The following is a 12,456-nucleotide window of genomic DNA, read 5'->3' on the forward strand; positions in this document are numbered from 1 at the left end:
GAAATGCAGAATAATGTGGGTTGGAAGGGACCTTGAAGATCATCTCATTCCAACTCCCTCTATTGAAAGCAACCACACCAAAGGACAATTGTGGTCTAATATTGAATCCCAGGTAGCCTGATTTTCTCCTTTCCTGTTTTGTTGCCAGGATCTCACTCTCTGAATCATCAGGCTCTTGGTCCCAGGCTGTCCTGGAGTTTCTCTGCCTCATTTCTTTCCTATTTTTCCCTATTGATAAAGACACTGGCAGTGACTCTTCTTCACCTGTACTTTGCCAACTTAAGACAGAGCTGTTAAACAATAACCAGTTTTCCCGTAACCGATTCCATAAACTATAATCCACTTGAAACAAGCTCTGCTGACTACTTGTCTTCTCCTCAAAGCACGCTTGCTCACAGGGGCTTAGCAAATGCCATGAGAGGCTGAAGAAAAGCAGCTCAGCTCCTCTCCTTTTCCTTTTCCACCACTTCCACTGTGTTTTCAGTTCTTTACCATAATCCAGACATTCTGAGGTGCCTGAGTGAGCTGGAGGGACAGCTGGGGACAAGCAGGATGGGAAGGAGGCAGGAGGAAGGCTGAGCCATGGAAAGTGTGGGCAAAGAGGACAGGGGTGGCCATGCATGTCTCTGTCTATCCAAGGAACCTTGGTAAGACTAAAACTGTCTCAGGGTAAGATTAAAAAGTCCTGCCAGTACAGCAGGTGTGCACAGAAGGAGGAGAACTGAGTAAGGATGCTATTTTTAGCTGCACACTTTTATATTCCATTACAGATTGAAATCACAAGGTCAAAACAAATCCAGGCTACACTGGATGCTGTATTTTAGGTTTTATCATATAATGGTCGACAAAGGCTCTTTAAAAATCATTGTAGCCCTTCTCTGAATACCTTTATGGGTTGTTTTAGTTTTTATTTTCCTAGAACAATATCTTTCTGCCTGGGGACGCCACAGGGCATTATTGGAATGTGTTACTGCAATGAAGTTGGGTTTATTTTTAATGAGCAAATTGGGAGCCAAACACTTTGTTTTAAAAGAATTGGTCGATCTCATGAAATGCAAGATGTGATTTTGGTCCAGTAGCTTTAAGGGAGAAGCACAGAGACTGCTAAAACCTCTGCTGGCATCCTGTTCATGGAGATTTCTGTGTCCTAAAGTCATGGTGCTGGGCTGTCATCTCAATTCCCACTAAAACACACAACAGGAAAAGGTTCTCCCTGTGATGTTCCCAATCCATGTGTAGGTCATGGTGACACTGGGCTGTGCCTGCCTGGAGGTGCAGAGAGCAGAATGCACAGGGAAAGCCACTGGGAACCAAGTGCCACACAGACCGAGCTGTTTTTAAGGCGATCAACAGGGTTTCCCAGTTGTCATGACAACTTGACAGTCTCCTCTGCTCAGTGGCGAAATACCTACATGCACCTGGAGGCTTGAGACCAAGTATTTGGGCAAAGAATCACAGAATCAGGGTATAGTTTCATTTGGAAGGAGCCTCCAAGGCCATCTGGACCAACCCACTTGCTCAAGCAGGGCCACCTTGCCCAGGACCATGTCCAGATTCCTTACCCCAACCAGAGCCAGACCATGTCACCCTCATCCAAATTCAACAGGAAAGCACAAGACATCAGGGAGAAGAGAAGAGAAGAGAAGAGAAGAGAAGAGAAGAGAAGAGAAGAGAAGAGAAGAGAAGAGAAGAGAAGAGAAGAGAAGAGAAGAGAAGAGAAGAGAAGAGAAGAGAAGAGAAGAGAAGAGAAGAGAAGAGAAGAGGCTGGTCAGCTCCTGAGAGTTGCTGTTGCATGATGGAAATGTTTTTGAGTCCCTGTCTCATGTTCTGGACTTTCAATAATTCTATTTTTAAAAATTGCCAGCACTTGTTAAAAAGTTTTCCCCAGAGGACTTCCCTGTTTGGCATGAAGATAACTGGGCTCTGGTGTTGCTTTGTATGTTGGATAATTTTTTTTCTTGATTATTTGCTGTTTCCAGATCTTTTGGAGCAATTTTGCAACAGCAGCAGCTCACAAAAAGAATGTAAAGAGACACAGGAATAGGTGTGACACAACTCCACAACAGAGAGCTCAAATGGGGCACAGAAATCAAGAGCCAAATAAGACACAGAAAGAAAAACCAACAACACCAGCCCCTAACACTTGAGAATTCATCTACAGAATTGTTGATAGAATCTTAGAATGGCCTTGGTTGGAAGGGACTTTAAAGTTCACCTAATTCCAAGCTCCTGCCATGGGCAAGGACACTTCCCACATCTTGCTCAAAGCCCCATCTAACCTGGCTTTGAACACTTCCAGGAATGGGGAGTTCAGGACTGAGCAGGATCCCTAACCTTGACAGGAGAGAAATAAAGCAAAACATAACTGAACCCAGAAACTCAGCCAAGCAGACCCCAGCTCCGAAAATCCCTCCAGCCCTGCATCTTTTCAGCTAGGAACTCAAAGCTACATGATCCCACTTCTTTATCTTGGCAAGAGGAAACAGTGGAATTACGGAAAGACATCAGGATTATCAACTCCCGACTAAGTCCGACCCTTGAAACCCATGCCAAATTCCATTTACACCACCAGCATTTCACTGTTCTTCATGCAGAGCATCTGGCTCAGAGCTAAGATCCTGTGGCTCCCTGAGTTACTCCTTTAATGTGACTCAGCCTGGAACTAAACTCTCTTAGGAGGTCATGTAGATGCTTGGAAATTCCCCTCCTCATGGCTGAACCCTGTGCTGAAAGCCTCTTTATTCCCGGGGAAGGCGCTGAAGGTTCATACCAGCTGAGCTTCCTCCCATTTTTCCCGGTTTTCCTCTGACAAAATGTTGCTGATGATCTGGACGAAGTTCTGGAGAAGGGAGACAAGAGAGGACAGAAGAGGTTGTTATGCAAACGTAGCCCAGGCTGGGAAGGTCACAGTGGTGTGGGAGGGACACGTGAGATTTAAAGATGCTCCAAAAGCCTTCTCATGATCCCATTCCCAAAAGGTTCCAGAGCATTTCATAGGTCCCCAAGGATGTTAATAGCAAAGCAGGTTTTAATTAAGACCTTTTTCCCAAGGATTTAACTTTAACTGCTGTATCTTCTAAGGCACTGGATTGGGAATAGGTCTTGTATCCACTACTGATGATTTTTAAGGACAGATATGGTAAATATTTGTCAGAAACTGGTTAAAACCAGATGATCTTCCTTTGCATAAATCCTTTCATATCTTTTTTTCTATTATTTTTGTTGTTTCCAATATATGGAAACCTCAGGATCCCCTTTAGCTTGTGACCAGGCAGGAGATGCAGAGATGGATCACAAGGGTGCTGTCCATGGTAGGACCTTTACAGCACACCATGAGAAGGAAGGAGACAGGAAATTTAAAACTATTGGGTTTTTTTTCTCCAGTTTTACCACCCTCTGCAGATTCTGCAGGATCAGTTTAATGTTTCAAGTCATGAGGTGATGATCTATCCCAAGGGTCTATCCTGTAGCTGCTCTGCAGCTGCTGGAAGTAAAACCCTGGGAAAAGAAACCACAATGATATTCCCCTACATCAACACCCAGGTACCCAATGCCACAGGATCATTTTACCTCGAGTCATTAGCCTGAAATCCCTACCAAATAATGTTCTCATATCAATTAGGCTCTGCATTGAAGTGCTATCATGTTGAAATAGTTCAGAATGACCTTGGCTTTCAAGTTCTCAGTTTATAAACCAAGGAAGAACCACCTCAAAAGGAGAGCTTGTTAGCACAGAAAGACATTTATGTTGGGAAAAATAATAATCTGACTTTCATCAGCATTGTATCAGCTACAATCAGTATCAGTAATCAAACCTGGAGTCCCGAGCATGGGCACCTCTCTAACCCAGCCTTGGCCTCCAGGAAATGCACCTGGGCTCACCTGAACATCCCCAGAAGTCGGGCTGTGATAAGCCCTACGGAAGATCTCTGTCACGTTCCTGAGTACATCCATGGTGGACAGCAGGTCCCCACTGTAGCTGGTCCCATCCTGGGAGATTTCCACAAGGTTCTGGAGCACGTCTGACAGCCCGTCTCCCATCAGCCCACGCTGAGCTTTGGCAAGGTGTTCCCTGGTCTGAGAAACAGAAAAGAAATGTAAGAAACACTTTTAGGGACAGTCAAAGTCAAGTTAATGAGCTCGGTGAAGGAATCGCCAGGAGAAAGTTTCTGACCTCCCTCACAATTCAGAGTGCAGATCAGATGAATCTGACAATTTTTGCTGGCCTGAGAGCCTCTGATATTTTTATCAGATAAAAATCTGATAAAAGATTCTATCATTTATCAAAATGATAGAAAAGAGTGATATATTCTAAATTATCGTCCAAGTGGCTCTAAAGTGACTGAGAACTGAAATTTTCTGTTTTGCCCACAAAGTAGAAATTGTCCTACTACAAAGTTTCTTTTGTTCATAGCCCAACAGAATATTTTTGCCCCAAAGTCTTGTTTTCTTACAATCGATTTGGAATTATTTTAGGACAGACTGTACCTTACCAAGAACAGGAGAGGTCAGTTCTCCTAAAGCTGGCAGGAGACCAGCAGAAATTCCTCGTAACAATGAATTTAAGATTAACAAAAAATAAGATGCTTATTTAAAAGTGATACAGTCACAGCTATACTTAATGATAATGTGATATGAAAGGCCTGGAAGAACCCAGATTCTGCTGGATATTAAAATATCCTGAAAGGAACCATCCCTTGTCCATGGAGTGCCCGTGTATCACGAGGTAAGCAGAAAAAACAGTAAGAGAAAATAAGGACAGAGCTGGAAACTCTTTTTTTTTTTTTTTCCTTCTTTTTTGTAACTGTAGCCATGTAACAATCATTGGGGAGGATCCCAAACCTGCTGAGCTGAGCAGTGGGGCTGCCTTACCATCATCTGTATGTTCCTGTAATCAATAGAAACACACTTGATGTACGTTGGAGGCTCCCAGTAAGCGATGCCTTCTTCATCTAAGATGCATCTTCGAAGGATCAGCCCTGGAAGAATGAAAGAAACAAATATGGGAATAAGGACAGGATGGAAAGCCAAGCATTTATGGGGACTGGTCTTTTGTCATGAGTAGGAGGTCATGGGACAAGAGGATACAGCTTCAAGTTGTGCCAGGGAAGATTTGGGATGGACATTAAGGAAAAATTCTTCAATGTAAGGGTGGTCAAGCATCAGAACAAGCTGACCAGAGAAGTGATGGAATCACCATTCATGGCAATGTTCAAAATATGTGTAGATGTGGCACTTGAGGACATGGTTTAGTGGTGCCTGGAAGGGCTGGGATAAGGGTTGGACCTGAGGATCTCAGAGGTCTTTTCCAACCTTCATGATTTGATGGAGATCACCCAGAACTGGTCAATCCACCAATTCAGATTCAGCTACCAGCACAAAGGGCACCAGAGACACCTGCAGATGCCTGAACAAGCCTTTAGTGGGGATTATCTTTATTTCCTTCTCCTGCCTTTTTCTATTGCAGAGCAGCAGAAAGAACCGGGCAGGAAAACAAAAATTAACAAATTGGACATGGCTAGCCAGGGTGAAGAGAATGTTTCTCCTGCCCTGGTGACAGCATTTTTCCCGGTTTGGGAAGCCCCACGAGCCTCCCCAGGTGGTTTGGTCTGGTACTTGCAACTAAAGCAGGGCTTCTGCGTCCCACACAGCCTGGAGGGGAATAAACACCCAACAGCACCAGTTTTGCATCAGCTGAAACTCTCTGAAAGCTGCTTCCAGTCCTTCCCCAGGTCTCCCCTCAGCTCAAATCCACAGAAGGGTTTGCAGAGATAATCACATGCCTTGTGATGTGGAGGAACAGACATATCAGACAGGAGGAAAGGGAGAGGGATCACCCTGTCCCAGCCATCATGATGCCATTTGGGAAGTCTCTGAGGATCAGGTTTGCTGGGTCTGCAGTCCTGTTGCTGCTGCCAAGTGATTCAGTGACCTTTATTTGGATACAGCCCTTCTAGGACACCACTGGGGATGACACTGACTGTCCCAGATGAGCCAAAGAGAGCTGTCTATATCCAACCCTCTCCCAAAAACAAAATAAAACCTTTACACATATTGACACTGCTGCCATTATTTCTGCTCCTGCCTGGCAGTGAGGAACATCCAGATGAGGACAAATCCCAGCACCAGCATCACTCCTGGAGCTTTCTCTGCACCACCTTCCACTCCTGTGGCCACAACAGGTAACACCTGGATGCCCATATCCTTTTCCATTACACCAGAACAATCAGACAATCAACTTGAGTGCTCAAAGAAATTTTTAGAGAGGTGCTGATGTTTCTAAGTGTAAGTGGACAGTGGAATTCAGATTTCCTGCTCTCATACAGCAGCTGCTTTTATGGGCACTGGAGAGAACTACAACACCCTAATCCAGAAGACTGTAAAGCCCTACCTGCTCTGCAAAGCTTTTTGTAAATAATGTAGGGACCACATCCCAGTGCTCCTTAATTTCAAACTTTCCACAGGATGGATGGAAACCACCTCAGATTATCCAGTAGCAACTAAGATGTTTATGCTTAACAGCGAAAACAGAAACCCAGACAGAGTTAATTTAGCCACGGTCAAAGGGAGGGAAGTCCATGTGCCTGTCCTGTCGTCCCACAACCAGGCTCTCCTCATCTAGGACACAGAGGATGAAGGATCACACACAAAGGATGAGAGAGCACCTCCCCACCATGCAGTCACCCTTACCAGTGGCATTGCGGGGACACCGGACGGCGGCAGCATCCCCGGCTGGTGTCTCCTTCCAAACCACAGGGCCAAGACTCTCCTCGTCACAGATTTCATGTGGCTCTGCCAGGAGAGGAAAACTCCATTGGTAAAGTTTCCTCCTCAGCATGGACATGGGGAAGTATGGGAGCATGGTCTGTGAGCCAGGAGGCTGGAGCTGCACTCCCAGCTCTGCCGGTTCTTAGTCCCTCACACAGTCACTTCACCTCTCCGGAATTTGCTCTGCCTGTCTGAAAACTGGGCATTCATCCATTCTGAGGATTAGCTCACTAAAATCCATCCACTCACATCCTTGCCTTGCCTTGGGGCAGTTCTTTGCAAGAAAACTGCTGTTGCTACCCTCTACTAAAGAGTTTTATTTCTTAATTTTTAATGGGCAGATCTTTTGTGGGTGAGCTCCATAGCTCCAGACTCCACCTCTGCCATCCCTCAGGGTCACCACCTTCAGTGCTGGATGTATCTAAAACGAGGCTTGGCATGAATTAGTGGATTAAGAATGAAGGAAAGAACAAGCAAATGAAAAGACAAGATGGACACATCCCCTGGGTGGTCTTCATTCTGCCTGCTTACATCTTGTGCACAAAACAGAGCAGATCTGAGCCCCAACAACTTGGAACTGCATCTGCAGCTCATTTCCAAACACTGCTGCAGAGCCCAGGAGCCTGCAAAAATGTGTTTTGAGACATCACAGAAAAAAAAAATCATTGGAAGGATGGTTTTGGAAGCTTCTGTCTGTGGGTGGAGCTGAGTTGGTCCTGGAGTTGGTGGTATCTGGGAGAAAACATTCACCACAGGAGGTCTTTGTGCTGAGAAACTCATTATTTACAACATGTAAAGCGGAGGGAGCCATGAGGATGGTGTTAAAGTTATTTGTCACTCCTGAGGGAGGGAAGCAGAAAAAACTTGATTTAATAGTTTCTGATTACAGTTTTTATTCATTGTGCATGTAAAATTTCCAAAACAAAGGAAGCTGAGTTTGTGCCTGCAGCTGGTCAGGACATGTCCCACTGCTGCTCTGGGACTACCCAGGGACCAACCTGGCTATGAGGAGGGCTCAAACCTAAATTATGGGCATGGCAAGTCCTGCTTCTTTGAAGAACTCCTACAGGACCCAAAAAGCTGCCTGCACATCACTGCTCCTGCAGGCAGGCTCCAAGACTGGCCCCAGCCCCAGCTGCAGTTCAAAGATGGATTCTTCCCCAGTAGATCATGGGAATGAATAAGCTGAATTCTCTGCCTGGAAACAGATGCTCTTTCCCCTGGTTTAAAATCCCCTTGTGGGTAATCGCTATTGTGATGGAACTTTGGAGGGCAGCAGGACCCCAGCTGTGCTCTGCACATGAGCAGGGCTCATCCCTGAGCCAACAGCTTGTGGCTTCTGCAGATAAGCCAGTACAGGGGTGGAAAAGAGGCAATTTCATTTCCAGCCTGCTGACATGGAGCCATGGGGCAGAGAGATTGAATAACCCAGTTGTGACAGCACTTGGTCACCCACAGAGCCTGTCCCAGAGCAGGGGGCTGATTTCCAAACTCTTGTCCCCGTGCTTTGACCACAGTCACAGATTGTCCCATGGTTCACAGGAGGGTTCTGCAGTGTGGAAGCTTCCAGCACTCTCAGCTACAAAGCAACAGAGCACAGGAAAAAGCAGAGAGGGAAAATGTTCACATCTCTCCTCCCCTTTCTCCCCCGCTGGCCTGTCAAAACTTCCTGGTCTTGTCACCCCTGCAGTGTCCCTGGGGACCACTGAGGGATGCTGTGGATCAGAGATGCTCTTTAAAAATACACTGACTGGAGTTGTCTTGCCAGTGAGCGCAGGAGCAATTCCCAGACCAGGAGAGAATCCTTCCCTTTTTTCTTCTTTTTTTTTTTTTCTTTTTGATGTTGCTTCACAACAAAATCCCTTTTACCAGAGTAACCTATTTGCACTGGGAGATTTTAATAACTAACCTAATTAAGTTCAATTCTTCTGCTCAAATCAAATCATGCCAGCATGTGATACTTTCTGGAGAACAAATTGAGCGGGTTTATTTTTAGCCTCTGATGTTTCCCCACCTTTTCCTTCCCTTGCAAATTAACAACTGCAGCGAGACCCTTCTGGCTGTGAACCCTGGCAGGCCCCAGTGCCTGAGACTTGCCTTTTCCTTTTGAGCACTGCACAGGCATCAACCCCTGCGGAAAGAGAAGAAAAGATCGGGCTTGTTCTGCCAGGGCCCCAGCTGGCACACACTGAAGCTGAACTAAATCTGCCTCACTCTGTAGACACCACCAGACAACCTGGTGCTAAGATTTTCTGTGGCGAGGGAGAGCTTTGTGGCAGAGTTAGAAGAGATTCTCACATGCCACTGCTAATTGAGAGGCACAGCTTGTAAGGAGAGGTGATGCCTTTCATTAAGAGCGTAGCTGGAAAGAGTGACGAGGCTGTCACACAGCCTCTTTCTCTGTCATCTCCGAGCTGAACATGCTGGAACTTCCATGCTGAAGTCCTTTGGCTTTCATGTCTTTGTCTTCAGCACTCTGTGAGGGAGTCTGAGGGGCTGGCTTGGCCTCCACGTGGAAGATCTGCCCCCCATTACTCCTGCATGAAAACTGCTGCTTCCTGTCCTTTAGGGAGATGCCCCTTTCCAGTAGGAATGCTGGGGTACTGCCATGAGAATCTCTCCTGTCTCTCACTGAGCTGCTCTGACAATTAATTACCCTTTCAGTCAAAGCTCATGGCCTGTTACAATCGATGCAATCTGAGTGCAAACATCACAAAGGTCATTGATTCCCCACCAGCAATTTCACCAGGCCCTTCAACTCAGACTGAGGAAGAAAGCAGAAATGGTGGACAGGCCTTTTTTTTGGTCTCTGTATAGTCTGAGAGGTAGACAGAAACTTTCCCACTTGGACATGTTCACTCCAGCTTATTTTTCACATTCAAACCCAGATTTTCATCTGCCTTACAGCTCACTCACCCTCCATTCAGCTTTTACACTCTGCAGGAGGGTAAGATTTGGGTAAAGCTCTAACAGATGCAGACACTATTTTTTTTTTTTAATTTTCAGTGGTGTGCAGGCTTTCCAGAGGTAGAGGGTGGGAAACCTATGCAGCATCCTCAGTACTCAAAAACTTCATGGACTTGAGACTCTGATACCAGTTTTTGCTACCAGTTTCCTCTTTTCCTCTTGTAACTCTATGGCAATGAAAAGATGAAACCACCAAGGCAGGGCTGGTGGGATTGACCAAATATTCACTGAAACCAACACAGTTGAACTGGATTCTCCAAAAGTTAAATCAAGACCTGGTACCTTGTACCTGGGTCATGGGTAAGTTTTTATTAGATTACAACCCTTTGTAGCATTCAGATCTCTGACAAAGGATGTAGAAGCAATTCCAAAATCCAAAATTCCACCTCATTCAAAGGAAAGCACAAGGGGTCTGCGGTACATACCAGGACACTTTCTGTCATTGCACTGCTTGTACTCCTCCTTGGGACCCTGACAAGTCTCTCCACCAAAGAAGGGGCCGTAGCACACCCGGTCACGTCTCTGAGTGCCACCTCCACACGTGGCAGTGCAGCTGCCCCACACTCCCCAGGCCTGCCACTTCCCATCCACTGGAAACAAAAAAAAAAAAAAAAAAAAAAAAAAAAAAAAAAAAAAAAAAAAGAGGAGAAACAGCCTGTTATGTCCCAAACATCATCTGCAACAAAAGGAATCAAGACCCAAAGGCGAGCAGAGGAACATAGCGTGAGTAGGAAGGGAAGTCTCCTGCTTTGGATCTTGGTTTAATCCTTAACAGACATTAAATCAGAGTGCTCCCATTCCCACCCCATCAATCCAAGGGTGCTTTTGTGCTCTTCCTCAGCACCTCCATGCTCTGCAAAAGCAGACCTATCTCTTTCCTCAGGCTGAGATTTGGGGCTGTGCTCCAGAACACTCTTCCCATGGCAGGGATTCAACCTGGCAGCCACATCTGCCAGGCCGGTTCCACATCTGAAGTTCATTGGGAATGTGCAATGCATGTGTGGAAATAGACCTTCCCGGAGAAGGTCTGGCTCAGGGATTTAAAGAGATCAGCAGAGCCCTTGGGCAAAAAAAACCATGAAGAGACCTCAAATAAACCTCCCTCCAGCTGTTTCCATTGCACTGATGCTTCACGTGCCTTCGAAAAAGGTTTGGGATGTTGTCTGATTCCATAGTGTCTTCTCCCAGCATCTTTCCAGATCCAGTGGAAATGTGACTTCTTTTATGTTAACAATGACATTTATCAAAATTCTGCTCCTTTTACATTAACAATGGCATTTATCAAAGCACCATAAAAATGTTAATTAGCCCTCACAACAAGCCTGCAAGGTAGGGAAACATCTCCTCTGCTGTGCCACAACAGCTGGGTGACAGAACTAGAACAGGGCCTAAGTGTGCTTTTTACTACATCTTGGGTTGAATAATTCCCTTTGGGAGGGTGGGACATCCATGCCTTCTCCAAGAAGTAGACAAAAATTACCACACAAGAGGGGTAGCACCAAATCCTGGTGCTTTATTTAGTGATATTTTATGCAGTGGAAATTATAACCTGAGTTGCTTTGACAGATAAGTCTGAAATCAGTGGGACAAGGTTGTCTTAAAAGGGGGTTCTGAAGTCCCTTTTCATCTTTAAATATCTCCCTAAGTTGCAAAGAAAGAGTGAGATCCTAAACATCAAAATCTACTTGAGACCATGTAGGAAAATCCAACACCTCTATTAAATACTGCAGATAATTGGATCCCCTGAAGAAACAGGTAGACCAGGATGAATTCCAGTTGGAATTATTATTATTATTATTATTATTATTATTATTATTATTATTACTGCTGTTTATATTATTGCTATTATTGCTGTCATCATTATTAGGTCACAGATGAGTAAAGTGAGTGACAAATCTTACACAGACATGAACAAAGGCTTTATTGTGACAGACCTTCTCACTGATAAGGTTTAAAGCTGAGATACAATGGAGGATCCCCCATTTGCTTGAAATATGACTGGGAACATTGAAATGGTGGGAGGAGAGGGACAAAACAAAAAGAAGAGGGAAGCTGAATCCCTGTGGAGGCAAGGGAAGGGTTTCATTGATATTTTCTTGGGTTTTTTTCAAGCTCATGCTGAAAAGCTGATATCTAAGGTTAGAAAGACACATTCCCTGAGGGCAATCACTCACCTCTCTGGGGTCTCCTGAAACACTTGCCAGCGGTGGATTTTGGCTGGCATATGTTGGAACTTTGGATACTAAGAGTTTTTTGTGTTGAGGGGCACAGATTCCTGCTTTAGAACAGTAGCTAATCCTTCTTCTTCACCTTCTTCTTCATGGGTTTGGGTTGTATTTTGTAATTAGTTCGAAAAGTCCACATTGCGGACTTCAGGTAATTAGTTACTGGTTAAAAGTGAAAATAATTTAAGTATCATTTCTTAATTAGATAGTTTAACCTTAAAAAACCTTATAGAAATATATAGTTCACTATTTTATAGCTTGTTAGTAGAATGCTGTAAAACTCACAACTTGTAAGACTGTAATATAGATAAATAATAACATTTAAATCTGAATACGAAATATCGTCTCGAACACTTTCAATCCCAACCTTAACAAAAAACAAAAAACAAACCAAAAACCAACAGGCATGGTCTGTTGGAATGATCCGGATGCACCGGAAAGGGTGCAAATCTTCCCCAAATAAACATTTTACTGGGATTGCAGAGGAAGGTGGGCC

General features: G+C 44.8%; 1 protein-coding gene across 6 annotated transcripts in view; it reads right to left on the reverse strand.

The window, feature by feature from the left end:
• ADGRB1 (adhesion G protein-coupled receptor B1) overlaps positions 1-12,456 on the reverse strand; it is a 280,695-nt gene that overhangs the window by 127,060 nt on the left and 141,179 nt on the right. For all 6 annotated transcript variants that reach the window (XM_068176081.1, XM_068175784.1, XM_068175859.1 and 3 more), the window contains exons 8-12: positions 10,161-10,325; positions 6,691-6,792; positions 4,873-4,979; positions 3,883-4,077; positions 2,771-2,839 (exon numbers count right to left, since the gene is read on the reverse strand). In XM_068176081.1, the coding sequence (XP_068032182.1) occupies positions 2,771-2,839; positions 3,883-4,077; positions 4,873-4,979; positions 6,691-6,792; positions 10,161-10,325 (638 nt within the window). The remainder of the gene's footprint in view (positions 1-2,770; positions 2,840-3,882; positions 4,078-4,872; positions 4,980-6,690; positions 6,793-10,160; positions 10,326-12,456) is intronic.

Source organism: Anomalospiza imberbis, chromosome 1 (genome assembly GCF_031753505.1).
Source record: "Anomalospiza imberbis isolate Cuckoo-Finch-1a 21T00152 chromosome 1, ASM3175350v1, whole genome shotgun sequence".
NCBI lineage: Eukaryota > Metazoa > Chordata > Aves > Passeriformes > Viduidae > Anomalospiza > Anomalospiza imberbis.